Source organism: Dufourea novaeangliae, unplaced genomic scaffold (genome assembly GCF_001272555.1).
Source record: "Dufourea novaeangliae isolate 0120121106 unplaced genomic scaffold, ASM127255v1 scaffold294, whole genome shotgun sequence".
In the NCBI taxonomy this organism is placed as follows: domain Eukaryota; kingdom Metazoa; phylum Arthropoda; class Insecta; order Hymenoptera; family Halictidae; genus Dufourea; species Dufourea novaeangliae.
Genome location: NW_015374200.1, coordinates 62,938 through 81,750, shown reverse-complemented (window position 1 = coordinate 81,750; position 18,813 = coordinate 62,938). Strand labels below are relative to the sequence as shown.

Below are 18,813 nucleotides of genomic sequence, written 5' to 3'. Positions count from 1 at the left end.
ATCAAACGCCAAGTTCCAGCCTGTAGACACCAAAGGTCACAGGGACCCCACCCTGAGAAAAATGTAACTCTAACCTAACCTAAAAGTTCATTTTAATTTACTCAGAAATGAAGTTGAACTTCACTCATTTCATCATTAATCCTACAGTTTTAAAAGTCTACTAGATTATTTATCGTTGTTTTTTTATTATGATATCCCGCTTAAGAAAATTCTGCAGCTTCGTATTCGTTTGGATTCATTAACCGTATCTTGATCTTTCTTTTTCATCATTTCATTGCAACAGGAAACAACAGGACGGGGATGGACTGCGTCTGATGAGCCTCTTGCTTCCGTGCGAAGAGTGTGAATGAGTGTCTCCATATACTTTCATTCTAACGTTAAAATGCACACGCATTTCTGAATACAATAATTTTGTAAATTGAAGAAACCGACTCCGCATCATATATTTTCATCTCAAAAACTTTCTAGATTCGAAATGTGTGTCGAGAAAGAAATCAAGATTGCTATTTTTAGCATTAGAAATCGTGTCAATTACATTAGTGCATATTCAAAATTTGTGTTATTTATTTTTCAGAATATAACAAATTGAACAGCTCTCTCTTGTATAGAATTTTTTCTGATAAAAATGGTTTCTGATATCACTGAGCAATTCCCTGTATAACAAAACTTCAATAATAATAACGTCTTATTATTTTTGAACTATAACTAACGTTGAGTCTGATATTGAAAGGTAACCTCCTCATTTATGTTACCTAATTATTTATATCAAAAGAAGGGTTTCATAATTTTCAATTCGCTTGTATCAAAAACTTGAAATAAAATTGTTATTCGAGTTTAATTATGAAATGATAGACTGAGTCATTTAGTGATCGTCTGAAGTTATTTACATAAGATCCTACATCAAAAACACTGCAGCATTTGCTACATAATTCCCAGTTTTGTATAATCTGACATTTCCATGTCTCAAACCGATTATATAGATGTCGGATGGCAGGAATACTTCCAAAGACATGGACGTCTGCCGATACGTGAGGTATGGTAAATTCACTAATTATTGCAACCTACTACATCTTACTGAGTTAATATAATTAATAATATAACCATATACTAAGTATTATAATACAATGTAGTAACTTAATATACCGAATAACTCGTTATTCAATTATGTGTTAAACACGCATTACATTTGACTCCAATAACATTAAATTCCGACTTAAATTTATTTAAGTTTACGGAATGAGGCTATATCAGAAATTGTTAAGTTCCTTTCTGTATTCCTATAGGATGATTGCTCGTATGTTTGGCAAGTACCCGCCCAAAACCGCTGCGAATGGGTGAAGACAATTCACGATTGCAACACAGATTCCGTATTCCAATACACAGAGCTCCTATTTTGCACTTTTAATTCGGATAATAAACTTCTGTTCAGTGTTGGATTGATGCCCATGGTTCTATGGCTGTTATATATGTTTCTGATGCTCGGAACCACAGCAGACAACTTGTAAGTAATGAATTTTAAAGTGAAGATAAAAATATAACTTAATTATCATAGTAGCAGTTATTATTGGCGTTTTGTTGGGCCTTCGTTGCAGTATTGGTTGGCCAACAATTAAAATTGTCACCCTTTTTTGCAAGTGAGCCAACGATCATACCCAACGTTGGGCCTACGTCACTATATTACGAAGCGCCAACTGGAGGTTTCTTTCTGTAGGGCCAATTGTTGACTATCTACAATAAACCAACAATAGGGAGACAGTTAGCTATACTACACTTCCATAAAAACCTTTAAAAATATTTGAAGAAGTATAACACCAGAAATAATATTTATAATAATTATATACATGTATAAATTGTATATGTACATTAAACAGTTAACTAAGTGTTTTACCAGCAAAGTTACCTTTACAATTTATTGTGTACAATTTATACATGTAGGAGCGTTGGATGGAATGTCCCGATCCCACACTCGGCTATCTCGCACTGACATTCGCCCTCGAATGTCTTCTGCGTACGTCTTCGTTCCTTGTCTTTTTCGGGTAACACTCTCCCACTTTTCGGCTTTTGAGAGACGTGACCCTCTCTTCGTCATCGTCGTCGTCTCGTGTGGTCGTAGATTCCTCCATCCCGGACGGGCCCCCTAATGTAGGAGCGTTGGAAAAATGAGAGGGCCCAAGCGGGATTCGAGACCCCACGATTCTCGGCGCCGAAAGCCGAGACTCTGCACGCTGCTCCACGGAGCACTCCTATTTTCCACTGATGTTATTTGTTCCTTTTTGTTGGGTATGGAGGTCCCGATTCCCACATACACGTAGGTAATTATTACAAATAATTATTTAAGTTATTTCAAATCTTCTGTCCCCTGACCCTATTTTCACAAAATGTCAAATGTCAAACATGTTGCGCGACAGTAACAAATTGTGAGTATATTCATAAGTACCGAAAACAAAAAAATCAATTTGAAATATAATAACAAGTTTTTGGTTGTTGCAACGTTTCTAACGTCTTTAAGACGATATTTCAATGTTAGCAAACTTTGGGTGGGCCATTGTTGTATTATCGTTATAAATTTCTTGTTAATTAACCAACTATAATAATTGTAGGTCCAACGTTGGATATTCGTTGGCAAGTTGTCATAACTTTTCGTCGTAAACCCTATTTTGGGAATTTGAAGGCAAAAACACTAACCATATCCCAACTAACTCCCAACTGTTGGCCACCGTTGACTAACCATAAATGCTACTAGGGTAATTAATTCGTGCATCATGGAATTAGTTAAATATTGTCTAAGAAAATAAAAAATTAATTAATAAATGGCAGTGTAAATTGTACTGAAGAATGGTGTTAAATCTTGTTAATGTAACGTCTATGTATCTACATATTCATGTAGATATAAAGTCTAATCCGGGAAAAATGCATAGTCAACATCATTTTTGTCCCCAAAACCATTCATACTGATTCTTATAGATTCTTCTGTGCTGAATACGAATCCGTAAACAGCTTGTTGTCATCACCCTCAGTTTCCGAGAAATTTGATTTATTAAAAAAATGCAAATTTGAAACTTTGAACATTTCCTGTGTTCAAACATTAATAGTTCCTCAATTGATTGTTGCGTCAAATTATTCTGTAAACTCTCCCGAATAAAATGGTATACGTTGTTGTCGCATTGTCAACATTTAAACATGTTTAAACAACGATCAAAGAGAAAAGGACACCCAAAGTGCACTCATTTTCACAGATATTTTTCAATTTATTTCCAAAAGTAAGGGTGCAGGACATAATCTGGCTGCGTCAGCAGATACAGTAAACATTTATCTTCTCGGAAGTATTAATAGAAATGATAAGACACATCTTGTGTTCCATACAGAAGCGAAATAGTTTAGTAAAATCTGCGAGCGAAAGTCCAACGCTTGCACTTTATTTAATTTTATTCGGGAGAGTTTACAGAATAATTTAACGCAACAATCAACTGAATAACTATTAATGTCTGAACACAGGAAATTTTCAAAGTTGAAAATTTGCATTTTTTAAAAAAAATGAAATTTCTTGGAAACTGAAGGTGATGGCGAAAAAGATGGCAGCAACTGGATGTTCGAAGGCAAACAAAAAGTTAAATTTTGTTGACCAGTGCGATGAATTGATACATTTAACACTATGGACGACTGGCTAGTCTCTGAGTAATTTTCACATGTGATCGATTATTTCTATCAAGAATAAACAAAATATAGATCCTGCTATATATGTCAAGAAAGCACAGTAACTTTGAATATCTGGAAAGTATATGTTATATTGTCAATACTAATAACCCTTGAAACTGATTTCTACAAGCCTTTTTTAAACTTAAAAATATTAAAGTGGGCTGTTTAAGAACAAAAAAGTTTACAGAATACTTTTTAAGGGAAATACAAAAACTCATCGTATTTACAACAGAATGGTAATAGTAGTAAATTGTCTTGCTTTAATAATGTTAATTAATGTTTTGAAAGAAAATAAGTGTGGATCATTCCAGTTTTACAGTTAATATTTAATCATTTATTTTTAATTTGTTCTACTTCATGAGCAGAATGTTGCATTTGATAAAGGAACTTCTTGTACATATTATGCTCTTGACGTATTCTTGCATCTCGTGTTAACACCTTCAGACTCATAAAGCCTCGTTGACATGTTATGTACAAAAAAAAATATATTTTATCGAACAATATTATGGTCGCTACATTTTATGCATCTCACCGTGTGTATTTCGAAAAAACGGTGCGAACGATCGAAGAATGATTGATAATAAAACGGTTATTGCAAGAATGAAGTCACTATGATTTTCAATAAACTTGGCATCGACGGTCACACGTCGTGTAAAGTTTTTCACGGCACATTGTGTTCAATAAAAAGTGAATTATAGCTCATCGTACGCGCACGAATTGACATATCCTCACGTGGAAACCGATTCTACTTTAATCCAGACGATCGAGGAAGCTTTATTCCTGTCATTAAAAAGAAACCATTCCTGTCCGCACTGTAGTGGAGAAACGCTTCCAAACCTAATAAAATTCGAACATGTAGGCGATAATAATATCGGGATTCCACGTTGTCCGTCAGTCACATAATTTAAGTGCAGCGTAAGCAGTTACACTCTGTTACCAATCTTGATAACCAACGGGTGTGGCTATAAGAAACGTGGACCGAAATGGTCGAAGCCTTATAAATGTTCTGCAAATACATGTTATGAGGTGTTTCCTTGAAAACTGTTCAGATAACAACAAAGTTTGTCTTTGTTTCTCATGCTTCAGTAGGACCTTTTATTCAAGGTTGAAAAGGTTAGTCCATTTTAGAGCCCAAAAATGAAAGCTACTACTTGGCAATTTTTTTATAAAAATAATAAAGTAAATGGAACATCTATTAAAATTAGAAGTGTGTGGATCGAGATGGAAAAATTCGAGCGGGATCGGGCGGAATCCCGAAACTCACGTATTACTCGGAACTCCCGAAACTACCGTATTACTCGGGACTCCCGAAACTTTCGGGCTCCCGAGACTCAACTCGGGCTTGAGCATGGACGGGCAACCCGACTTCGGGACGGCTCGACAAGAATCGGACGTCATCGGTTCGAGAGCCCGAGATAATGTACACGAATTTAAGGCTATCTATGACATTGAATATGATTTACATTTTCACTGCAATGTGCAAAATTTGTGAGAATTGGTTTATTTTATAATTGAAGTTAATTCTTTCTCTTTTTGCGTTCAGTAACATAAGTGTCCGGTGACTTCCGGACGGGAATGTGCATACTAGTTCATAGTTTCGTATAACAGTGTTATAATATCACGGATTCGTATAATATGGCAATTTTTGGGAACCTAAGCATCGTATCATACAGCGGTTATCTGTATATTCTTCGTCAGTTCTTTTCGCGATTCAAACAATATGTATTCAAGTATTAACTGCCCAGTCCGTAATTTATCGACCCAATAGAAAAACAGCACTTTGAAATCCAACCACATCTAAATTAAATTCACAATAAAGAAAATTCCGAGTTTTTTACAACTATACTTTTATATTTTTCTTCTTAGCCATATCTTACCGTCAAAAACAGACACACACTCAAAACATGTTGTACGAGTTCCAATTTTCTCCATTCTTTCTGTCCATATAGTTTCTGTCCGTCACTGGCGGTAATAGCCAGTGTGATGCGATTGTCGGATAATATAGCGGGGGTGACAATATTGGCATTCGGAAACGGTGCTCCGGATATCTTTACGTCCCTCGTGTCCGGCAACGAAGAAGGGATAATAATGTTCACGGAATTAATCGGCGCCGGTGTCTTCGTGACGACTATGATCGCCGGATCCGTCGCAGTGGTCAAGCCTTGTCGGATCTACTTGAAGTCACTCATGAGGGACGCCTGCTTTTATATCGTGACCGTGTGCTGGATCACATATGTCGTGAAAGATCACACTATTCACCTTTGGGAAGCTTTTAGTACGTATACAATGTTTGTTCTAGAGCAGAAAAAGGAATTGGCTAATCAGCTACCGACCTGGGATGCGAATCCGCAATTCTTCGCTTTTCGGGTGACTGCTTTAACCAACTAACAAGGAATGTTCGCGCAGTGATACACGCCGTTTTTTCAGTGTCTTTGCTCAATTGTTTATGGCACCAACCTACGAATTCTGTTGTACTTGATTGGTGCTACCTTTAGACTGTAAGGGAACCTTAAAGTTAAAGTCTAAGGTTCACCTTAAGGTTCTACCCACTTTCTATTTGTAGCGTAACTTTTACTTATTCGCTTGTAATTTGTAAACTACAAATTATATCGAAAGAAGGTGTAAATTTTATATTGATTTTAGAGTAAATATTTAGAATAGGGGAGAGAAATCCGATGGCCTTGACCTTGACATATGTTGTTATGGTCATCCTCCTGAGTGACCTTGAGAAAGTGTTAGCCGTCGCTTAGTATTTGTTAAACAGTTATTAACAAATAAAGTTCACAATACAGTAGACATTCGTTTCCTGGGCTACCGTTACTGCACGGAAGCCACGCCACTTGCTCATACGTATTTCACACACACGTGTGCGTACCCTACTCTGTCGCCCAGCACGCCCAGGCCGGAACACATAGGGTGTCGCGTTTAACACGCATATCTCATCACAGAAAGCGAAATGTATATAATACTGTTTTAATAATGTTTTTATTGGTGCAATGAATATTGGTGGAATGAATAGTGGTGGCAATTTAATTGCTTCTTGTCTCGCGGATCACACATAATGGGTAAAAGATGCTAACCAAGGTAGACATTTGCCACTAAAATATGTCACGAATTATTACCTTCTTCACATAATACCTTAATACTTTATTACACAGAATGTTTGGAAGAATCGATTTATGTAATAAAAGTATTTTATTCCATAATATTTCAATATCACTAATAAAAATAATATAATTAATTTTGAAAACTCAGAACATACTCTACCTACGAAAAACTTGTTACTGCTAAGTAATAGCCCTTTTCATTTTGAACAACTTCTGTGAATAAACTTTTCTGATAACTCTAAAAATAACGGAGATAATTAATGTAACCATAAAATATGCATATCCAGCCCACCCTATATGTAGGTGCGTCGCACGACGTGGTGGCGAAAGCGCTCGGGTAACTGGTCACCGATTCCTGCACGGTTCCTAGAATTCTGGCCCTCTACAGACCCGACTAGTGCGGGAAACGAATGTCTACTGTATAATGGTGTATGTTCAAATTTGTTTCATTTTTACCTAGTATAAACATTATATGTGTGAGCCTGCGGGAATAGATTAACAGATATTGTGGTGAACGGAGGAAAATTTTGAAATTGAGGAAAGAAATGAACAAACAATTTGCGTTACTGTTACCTCATTTAATTCATGTGTGCTACACGTGCTTCGGCACGCGAACTGGACGTCAACAGACGAACTGACAAGATGCGACAAGACAAGAAGAAGGATACACAGCTCGAACGATAAATATATACAAACGCGAGGGGGGTACTATCGAGCACGGAGATGAGGGGGAACAAAATGCGAACCGCGGGCCATCTATTTACGCGATATAAGTGACTACGTTATCGACGCTGGTCGCCGTACCATTATATTATTAGCATATTTACTTCTTTAACCCTTTCGCTTCGGCAGTCCAGTCCGCCGAAGTGTCGTCCGTACGGAAGCACGCGCCAGAAATGTGCATTATAAGAATTATACCTTGAGCCGATCTATTCCTAATTCTTATAGAACACGATGTGTATTCGTAGAAAAATGAATATAATCCGATAGATCCGTAAGATCCGATAGATATTTTGGATGCGGTTTTGATGTAACACCAAAGAGTAGGTGTAATATGTGATTAATCCAATATATCAATAAAATCAATACAAAATGTTCTGCCAATAACGAAGAATTTGTCATTGACCACAGATGGTACTTGTATACACATCATATGGATGCCGGATATATCCGGCGCTCGTGCTCACAGGTCGCCATGTGGATGCCGGATATATCCGGCGCTCGAAGCGAAAGGGTTAAGTGATTGCATGGGTGATACTAATTTCTGAAATTGTTAATAGTATGGTAAATGTTTATGAAGTGCGTGAACAACGGGCTCCGCCTCTCCCCTGTACCCCCCCCCCCCCCGAGACAAGTTTAACCTCTCTTCACTTATCCACTATCACACTCGGTTTGTTTTTTTTTAACGGGGGAAAACCTTGAGAAGGTGATACCGTCTCCGCTCGGGCGGAAACAGCCTGTGCGGGATTTTACGCTAAAAACCCCCCAGTGGCCTTCTCGGGCGTAAGGGACGGCCACGAGAACGCAGAAGCACACCTTCGCGATCGGCCCCGCCCATTTTCCTCCCCATAAGGGGAAGGGGCTCTCCTCGAATGGAGGGAGGTGATGTGCTCCCACCCAGTGGCGGCTGTTAGTCCGTCCCGCTTTCTCCATCCTACAGTGTCGAGAGGTGGCCCCTTCTCTGAGCTGACCACGACAGGGGTGACACACCTCCTAGTGCCATCAAATCAGCCCGGCAGCCCCGCGGGCAGCGCAAGGGGTCACCGCCGCAATGAACCCATAAACTCGCGCGCCCGTGAGACGTGGGCGTGGATCGAGAGACCTAAATGTGTCCTGGTTTTGTAAGGGGTGAGTACAGTTTCCTTCACCGAACCTCATTTATTTTGGGGCATGACATGACCTCTCTGCAGAGAAATAGAAAATTGTTCAATTGTAATTTGCATAAGGCTTTAGCGATTTTAATTCCACCCACACAGATAGTACAAAACCAAGTGTTCATGTAAAATAGTTAACGAATCTTCGATTATTACAATGTATCCCCAAGTTCTTCTTCTTATAATGTGTTGCACGATTACATCGTCCTCTCTGACGTTATTATGTAAGTTATTGTTGGCGATGTGGCTTGGCATGCACAAATGCGTCGGTGGCACGTGCTACACTTTTTAAGTTTGTTGAAAAGTTTTGAGATGCACACCATGAAGCAATCTTTTCTTAACATTCTATAAACAATACGTGTGTCTGTGTGAACATAACTATGGAATTAACATATAAATTTAAATGTGTAATGCTTCACGGGAGTCGGAACTATAATATTGATTAATCAAGAATTAGCCGAAATTAGTGCTCTTATTGATAGAAACTTGGTTTGAAATGTTTAAAGTGTAGTAGTTTAGATTTTTTATAAGAACCGCTTCCACAGTACGTGAATTACGTGACATACTTTATCAGGAACGCTCTTAATTAAAATTTCTTAAATTAATAAGCGTAGATTTCTTATCACTCGGTTTCTGATTATTAGGCACTTTCCTGATACATTAAATTGAAGTAGCAATTACCTACCTGAAACGAAATTGAAAAGATGAAAAAGAATTTGATATTGTTTATTTACGAAATAAAATTTCATACACAAAATATATGTATATGAAATGAATTGTTTTTTTTTTGAATATTTTTTTTTATATTCAGGATTTAAATTGTTATTAATTACTGAAATATTTATATTGTAAGCGGTTCTAAAACATGGCGTTTCGTCTCGGGAATGGTCTACCATGACTCGTCAGTGGGGCTGACGGTAGACGACCCCTACCCCAGACGCCTGGGTTGCCCCTCAGCGGAGCCTCTTAAGCAGCGAAAGGCTGTAATAACCGCTAGCAAGAGAACTCGCCACCTAGCGGCCGTTACCAAAAACCCAGCTCCCTTTCCCTCCCCCCTCTCACGCTCGTTCTCTCTCTCTCTCTCTCTCTCTCTCTCTCTCTCTCTCTCTCTCTCTCTCTCTCTCTCTCGCTTGTCCTCACCAACCGGAACCATAGAACGCGGTTTTTTGATCGTCTTTCGTGGGAACCTTGGCCTGTCGTACCTTGCCGAATTATCGGTCAGCAGTCGTATTTTATATCCGTCTCGGCGGAACAAGTTGTTTATAACATTTTCTTCCCCATAGTAAGTGCATACAGTAAGTTCACCAACTCACCAACTCCGACCTTGAGGCTGCTTGATCAGCGTGGAAAATGTTAGGAAAACATTAAAATACCTTCACTGTTATCACATTAAATTAATCAGTTAGCCAAATATGTAGCTTACCACATATTATAACTATTATAATGAAATTGTGCCCCCATAATTTATTAAAGATCAAACATTGACAAACTAGCCTATCAGCCCCAGCCTCCTCTACAACTTTTTGGACACAGGGTGTAACAATAATGTAGGAGGTCCCTGAAATGGCTCACTGGTGAAGCGATTTAGAACAAGTTTTTCCTTAGAAAAAATGTTATCCGAGGCTTTGTTAACGAGATATTAACGAAAAATTCCGACCAATCTGAGCGCGAGTCTAAAATAAATTGAATAGAACTCACCTTTTCGAAATTCACCTGCAGCTTGCAAACCTAGGTCACTAGGTCACCATACCGATCACTGTAGCCAAAGTTGAGAGTCGTAACGTCAAGTGCCACCGGGTTATTCGACTGTAATAGCGGAGTGTCTGGTTCTCTTACCAATCTAGGGCTGTTTTCACCCCTTACGCTAAAAAGAAATAGGTATTGAATATTTTTATGAGAACTACAATCTTAGAGAGTTATGTCAAAACTGATGATTGTCAATTCGGGATGTTTCCTTGTAAGTTCACGTCTGCTACGAGACCGAAGCAATTAGGCCGTCAATAACCAAAACGTCTGCTCCGGCGTGTGCCAAGATGCTCGGAAAAGGCCAAGCAGCGTCAACTCAACTTGTGTCGGTAAAATTTCTTTTCCTGCTCCTCAAGGAAAACAACGTAGTTTCTGCTTTCTATCTTGAAACAATGGGTACGTTGGTGGTCCTCTTCTCTTCGGACCCTTTCAAGCGATTCGATGAAACTGCCCGACGGCTTGTTCGTTGCACTTCTGCAAAACACGTGTTTTCCTAGAATGTTAGGTTCCTTTTACCTAAATCTTGTTACCGTGGTGGGAGTGAACTCACAATGTAACTATGGGAAACTATTTGGGGGTAGAGGAAGCTCCTTCGGAAAAATTCTGTCAGTCGGTTAGCAACGGGGCAACAGAGATGTTCAGTTCACGGAAATATTACGCAATGTTCTGGTGGTACGCACAGAATAATGGAAACATGGCTGTTACTGTGCAACCGTTTGGCTACGTGGAACATCTGTTAAATTAGAAACAATCAACCCTTTTCAGAGCCACCAATTTTCATAATGTAGGAACAACACGTTCGATTAAAAATATATTAAGTGATCGTGTCAGGTGATCAGTGTTAGTGGTCGTACAGTGAAGTGAATAAATATGCGGTGGAATAACCTGGACGCACTCGACGTTACGACTCTTATCTTTGACTGGTACTGTATACCTGCGATTACCTGTAGACTGGGCGCTACCTTACCATAAACCGTTTCGTCCGTCGATGGCCAGGATCGGTACACTTACCTAGTGGCCCAGGTTCGCAAGCTGCAGGTGAATTTCCGAAAAGGTGAGTTCTATTCAATTTAGGGATGATTATTATTTTTTTAGTTTAAGACAGGCTATGACTTATTTCCGGTGATAAATGTGCAAGTTTCCATACGTAAATTTTTCTTCGGGCTTTTTAAAGAGACTTATTCATTATCAGTAACATTGTTGGCCCATTATTAAACTACGGATTTGTATCTCAATAACGAACTACGATCATTTACCGTTAATTTTCTCTTGCATTACCTTTTCGTTAATACGTTATTTGAAACGAAAATGTACGTACTCCTTAGCATCTCGCTTCAAATAATTATTATTTACGATTTTGTTTAAAAAAAGAACTCTGTATTCGTCTTTTTACGTTACACATGATTTGCCTCCATTTATGCTTTATTCATTAATCACTTTAAATGACAAACAAAAGATGATACAAAGTTCGAGTTTATTTGTTACATCTTTTTCATTTGCTATTATACGCAGTTTCCTTTGATGCATGTCGACTTGCTTGTTCGTAGCTTTGTAGCAGAAGCGCAACACGTAGCCAACGCTACCGCGGGAACTCGGCCGACAGACTCTCGCTCTGATTGGTCGGGATTTTTCGCTAATATCTCGTTATCAAAGCCTCGGATAACATTTTTGCTAAAAAAAAACTTGTTCCAAATCGTTTCACGAGTGAGCCATTTCAGGGACCTGTAACATTGCTGTTTTGAAAATTACCCGTTTAAAAAAAACCTATATTTCCGATGTACATTTACGATTTAAAGGGTTTGTTTCATAGTTCAATTATTTTAATAGCAGAAATATTTTATACACAATAATAAAATCCTACACAATTTCTGTTTTTTTTTTCGAAAACTGTACTGCACACCTTACGAAGGAATACCTCGAAACGGATTCTTAAATTTGGTTGACATTACCCGGGATATGCTTCAAATGGTTATAACATACAAAAATCGAATACGTTTTCGCATCACGGAAATGAAAACTTTTATCTATAGGCAGCCATAAGTACGCGGTTTAATTCTGCAATAACAATAACTCTAGGCGGATTTAATTAAGCGGAGTCGCGATCTTTCTGCCGTTGGTTTCCTCGCAATCTGGCCGCCGACGAATTTCTACCGGATAAGCTTTTAAAAAGGGAAGGAGAAAAATGAGAGAGAAAGAGAAAGAGAGAGAGCGAGAGAGAGATTACCATTGAACCGAATTAAATCGATAGAAGAAAATTTAAAATCGTTCCAAGGAAAACAATTAAAGCGTCTCGCAAAACAATTAAAACTTATTCGAATGTCGCCATCAATTAAACGTACGTCTCGTATTTTTTGTTTTGCAAGTGGTCCGCACGAAGGAAAGGAACGCGAATCAAATGAAATTGTTAGCGTGATATGCAGCTACGTTATGAATGAACATTCGTTCTACCGTTATGAATTTTTGAACGCGTTTCATGCACACTGTCGGTACCCGTACCATCCGGTGAAGCAGCAAGGAACAGAATTAATAAGTCCCTCGTTAATCTCGAAATTAAGGAAAAATTTACAATATTTCAAAATTTTCTTTCGGAGTGATTTTGTAACGATTAATCATTATAGTTTTTGCGATTATCATTATAGTTTTTACTTTTACATACTAGACTGCTAACTTCCCAAATTTCGCTCATATAGGATGTTCCCAAAAAGTATGTACTACGGTATCTCATTTTGTACATGCGCGGAAGCAATAATTAATAATAATTAATTTTAATAGCTTTATGTATATATTTTTTATGGATACTTTAGTATATGATTTTTGAGGACATTTTATATAAGGAAATTAACAGTCTAGTATACAGGATGGGTCAATAACTACATCCACTTTGAATATTGCCGTTATTTTATAATAATATGAAAAAATGTTATATACAAACTTACACGGTATAGAGGGGGGCATATTGTGACACAAACATTTCCTGCGTCGGTGAAGGCACAGAGGAGATGTCAGGATCATCCCTATTTTTTTAAATGGAATGCTATGTTTTTTTATAGCGACGTGATAGTTGGTGTTGAGACGACATCAGCGAGCTATCATTGAAGGTCATGCAAGGTCAAATGTGGTAACAAAATAAACTTTCTTACATTACAGGAAATGCTCCAAGTGGTGACAGTTTGCGTCAATGCAAAATTGCAATGTTCGTATCGCTGCATCACGTGCATGTCTTATCGTTTCTGACCTTATTCTAGCACATGCTGCAATTATGATGCAGCGATACGAACATTGCAACTGTAATGTAAGAAAGTTTATTTTGTTACCACATTTGACCTTGCATGACCTTCAATGATAGCTCGCTGATGTCGTGTCAACACCGGCTATCACATCGCGATAAAAAAAAAATAGCATTCCATTAAAAAAAATAGGGATGACCTTAACATCTCCTCTGTGCCTTCACCGACGCAGAAAATGTTTGTGTCACAATATGCCCCCCTCTATACCGTGTAAGTTTTGTATATAACATTTTGTAATCAAGTTCAGTACATATCGATAGTGATAAATATCAATGAATTCAGTGTCTGAAATTCGTTACATTGAATTTGATAACGACTACTAGAAACGATTGATTATCTGGTACTGGTTAACGAATGGATGTATGATGTATATCATACAGGAACATTTTATGTTTTATCTTCCTGTATGATAGTTGGACATTCAGATATTGATGAAACTTGTAATGACTGCGTACAAGGTTTGAAACTGTACTCATAAGTGCATCGATGTCGGTCAGTGTAGAATTTCATCCAAGTATCCGATTAAATACATCCATGCACAATGAGGGAACATAAATTTTGTTTGTACATATATGTATGTATCTGTAGGTATAATGTGAAAGCGAAATATGCAAAATATTAAAACTTGTGATGTTGGCTAACAATTTTTCTTCATCTTTAATTGATAAGGGAACATCCCCAGAGTGAAAATTTTTTTTCATTCAAACTGACATGAATTTATAGAGAATCGTAAACTATTGAGCAGGTATTTTTTTGCTGTTACTAAAAAACGGTATGAAGGGGTGAAACAGCCCCTCGAATTTCGCTGCTCGAAATATACTTTCGATGGTTACGTGTAACCCAATTGTTTCGGAATGAAAAGGGAAGAGACGCGTTCGTCAGAAGTGGATGGGACGGGGCGCTCTCGCACCATGCTGCGGGCGTGTCAATGATTGCGTGAGCCCAATGCCGATTTGCTTGTTTCGTCCCTGAATTTCGCGACCGTGGTGCGTTAGAGCGCGTGCGTGAGCATATCTACATCATCTGCGCAACTCTGTCAAAAATGTCGATCATCTATCGATAGACTGCGGTGATCGATATTCGTAGAACCAATCCGGCGCGTCTCTGAACAATTCTAACGATTTTGAACAAAAACCAGTAGAAACTTCGCTGCTCGCCAAGCATTCTGTCGTAAACCTTTGTAGTGATCGCAGATCGTAACAAACCTCTCATTTATCAACTCGGGCGTTAATTATCGCAATACTACTCGTGTTAAATTTATCGCTCTCGACGCTCGAGTACAGTTGTAACGAAAATCGGCGATTAACGTAAACAATTTTCGTGATCGCCTATGTAGACATATCGTGTACGGGACTCTCGATCATCACATCACGGATCTCGAGTGCTCACCGAGTGTAATCGGAATTGCGTGAGCCATTGTTACGACTCTCGATAATAAACTGTTCCGGCCAAGCTCCGGTGTGTTATTTTTTGTCGTTGCAACACCATCTTCACTTCGTATCCTTTTCAGGATAGAACAAGCTATCCTAGGGTGGTCGGTTCAATTCAATGAACGACGCGGCCCGCGATAAACTCGCATCACAAACACCAATCGTCGTATCGAGAAATGTTTAAAATGAAAATTGCTCAGTTTTAACGTAGAATTATATGGGTGTATAAAAATTGTGTTATTTGCGATTTTTTCAAAAAGCTATCCCTGAAAGGATTAAAAGAATTTTCTTAATTTATTGGAGCATTGTAATTATATTGCTATGAATGGTAGTAGCTTTAATGGCGTGATATAGTTATAACAGTACACCAATACCTTAAAAAAGATTTAAAAAATTCTTGGATGGAATACTTTTTAAAAACCACAGATGGCAACTCACTTTTTATGGATCCATATAATTCTACGTTAAAAATGGAGCAACTTTCGTTATAAACATTTTTTGATACGACGATTAGTTTACACGTAATCGTAAAAGTCCGTTCCGAACAGCGAATTTTAAGGGGCTGTTTTACCCCTTCAAACCGTTTGTGAGCATAAACAAAACATACGTATCCAATAATTTTTAATTCTTCACAAATTCATACCAATTTGACGAACAAAATTTCCCTCTGGGAATGTTCTCTTGTCAGTAACACCCTTGGTTAAGGATAAAAATTCTATTCTGCATGTTCGTTCGTAATCTAATCATTCATACTATTTTTGTTTTTCAAAAATATTCATAAAATGTTCAAGTATATTGGAATATATGGAATTCAAAAATATTGAAATTCGATGCTTATATTAGTTTTATTTTTCAAAATATTCGTAAAGAATTTACGTTTGTATTATTTTAGTTTCGCGAAGCATTCATAAAGAATTCAAATACACTTTGCTAAAATTTTATTACACTCATAATACTTTTGTTTTCCAAAGGTGACAAGATTTCACATTTTTTGATCAGGTTTCAATATTGCTATCGAAATATCGTTCGAAATTTGTTCGTATCAGTAGTTCTCTCTGCATAATGTGTGACGAAATCAGGTTCCATTCACTTTGCGCTTCTTGTTCTGCAGATAAAACGCATTAGCATTTAAATTTTAATTTTAATCTGTTGCAGATTTATATATTATATGTCGTATGACTTAAGAATAAGTCAATTATTTTTGTTCAATTGCGTATGTAGCCTTTATGTATATTATATACGATGAGCCATTAAGAATGACAAATTATTCATTATTTAAAAAAATACTGATTTAAAGTGTAATTATTTACAGAAGGTTACTCTCCACCGATTTCGATGGCCTTGAAGTATGTGTCGAGGTACCCATTCTAAACAATTTTTCCCTATACATGTTACCACCGCTCGCCTTAGTTTCCGAGATATTGGCAAAAATATTGTTTATATATCGACGACGCACAGTGTTCGATCTAGGTAAATAAGTTGAGGCCGCACGGGTTGTACAACCGGGCAGAACAGTAATTGTACGTATAAAAATAAATAAAAAATACAGAATAACATTTTTTCATCCGAGGCTTACTTTTCGAGAAAATCGAATTTAAAGATTCATTTTTTTGTGAATTTTCTGTTCGCGTACTGTTTTCGAGGTGTTCGTGTTCTGTGTTCGCAGATACAGTTCTCTAAGACGTCTCTATTGAAGCTACTGCGAAGTATTTTACTTATCGTTCCGCCTATGCACCATGCAGAGGTACTTTTACAAGTTGAATGCGAGCTATTCGAGATCAACAACTGTTTCCATCTATCTTGTTGATGTTCGCGAACAGTTCATTACGAGTTCCTGTCTGCTGGAGCGGTAAAATGAGAGGAAGAATTACATACATTGTATGTCCAAATGGTGCCCCGAAGCTTCAAGGTGAAAGACAAGGACGGATATAAGGAGTGAAAACGCCATGTTCCGCATTTGTAATTAGATTGTCACAAAAATTACGTCAATCGATTCCTTACGTTTTTCCGATGAAAATAATAGCAAATATAACACAATTCGGACAATAATTAACAAAATTCGACGAATAAGTAATTTGCATAATGTAAAGCTATCTTCGTTACAAATAGTCCGATTTATGTGATATTTGAAGAAACCGTAGGTGTCACTTTCATACCGATATGGGGCATATTATTCCGCGCGAAGTCGGATACTTTTTGACATAACATTTCGGATTTTGTTTAAAACTGTATATGTTGTACCCCGTCTTTCATGCTATACAGGGTGGCCCACATAACTCTTAACAAATCTAATGGTGCTAGATCGGAAGATCGAGAAGTGACTCCCGAAATGTTAACAAATGTTGGAACAACTTTGATGTTTCGAGTAAATAAATGTTTACAAGCCCGTGGTGGACATTTTCAACATTTAATTTAAAGAACATTTTATTTCTTCACGATTAAACAAAGGATTCAAGCGCGTATAATTCAATAACGCAATTTCCGAGCGCTTCAAGTAAGTACCTACAAGTCGAAACTTCAAACTGTTATATCACATCATGGAAATATCTGACAAAAAAATGTTTCAGACAAAATTTACTTGTTTTTTTCTGTAGAATGTAAATATGTAACGTTTTATAGGGGGTTCCATTTAAAATTATAAAGGTACGCCCGCCCCCTCTTAAAGGGGAAGGGAGGCCAATTCACGTTTATGTAGTTAGAAAGGCCCTTCAGATTCATGCAATTTAAGACCAAGAACTTTAAAATCGATGGCATAGTTTTCGAGATATTGCGCTGTTAAGAGTTATGTAGGCCACCCTGTATACACGTAACTCGAAGGATTATTCAAAATTTTTTAAATTGTCAACCGTTTTCCAAAAAATCATAACTGATGAACTAACAAACTGATCAAAGTAAGCTTTGTGAAATTATTAATTCTAAAAAATGGTTTCGATTAAAACAAATATTTTTTAACCATTTATTTCGCAATTGCTTTAAGAACTGCTTGTTTTAAGAATTGCTTCCGTCCTGACCGGGATACTCTATCCAGCGGTTCGACGAATAGTCGAACAGCACGGCTCGCAAGTAGGGGGGGGGGGACTTCGTGCTCGCGAAGTCCCCTCCTAATGCTCTCCCAGAGTAGAGTGTTGAAGGCGTTGGCGATGTCTAAACTAACCGCCAACGCCACCCCACCTTCGGCGACGGCCGAGCCCACGATGGACTTGACACGATCGATCGCATCAAGCGTTGATCGTCCATCGCGGAACCCGTACTGGCAGTCTGCCAGGCCGTGCTGCCCGCCGGACAGGTCCGCCGCGAGTCGGAAGGCGAGCACACGCTCGAACACCTTCCCGATCTCGTCAAGCAGACATATCGACCAATACGCAGAGAGCGACCCTGCGGGTTTTCCCTTCTTGGGGACGAGAACTAGCCGCACCCGTTTCCACGGAAGTAGCCACCGTCCAGACTGTAGGCAGCTGTCTAGCAGCCACCTCAGTCGGGGCACGAGGATTCGCAAGGCTCTTGCCACTACGCGCCTGGGAATGCCGCCAGGGCCCGGGGCTTTACGTGCCCCGATGCGCTCAATGGCGGCATTGAGCTCCTCTTCTGTAACCCTCCGGGTGTCCGACCACTGGGTTGGGTCGAGCAGCTCGAACGGTCGTGGCTCCTCCGGATCATCCGGAAAGAGGGTGCC

General features: G+C 38.4%; 1 protein-coding gene across 1 annotated transcript in view; it reads left to right on the top strand.

Annotated features, from left to right (window-relative positions):
- Positions 1 to 958: 958 nt before the first annotated feature.
- The window catches only part of LOC107192285 (putative sodium/calcium exchanger 7), a 40,565-nt gene continuing 22,710 nt past the window's right edge, over positions 959 to 18,813 (top strand). The window contains exons 1-3 of the mRNA XM_015581503.1: positions 959 to 1,033; positions 1,284 to 1,501; positions 5,646 to 5,971. Coding sequence (XP_015436989.1) covers positions 959 to 1,033; positions 1,284 to 1,501; positions 5,646 to 5,971 — 619 coding nt within the window. The remainder of the gene's footprint in view (positions 1,034 to 1,283; positions 1,502 to 5,645; positions 5,972 to 18,813) is intronic.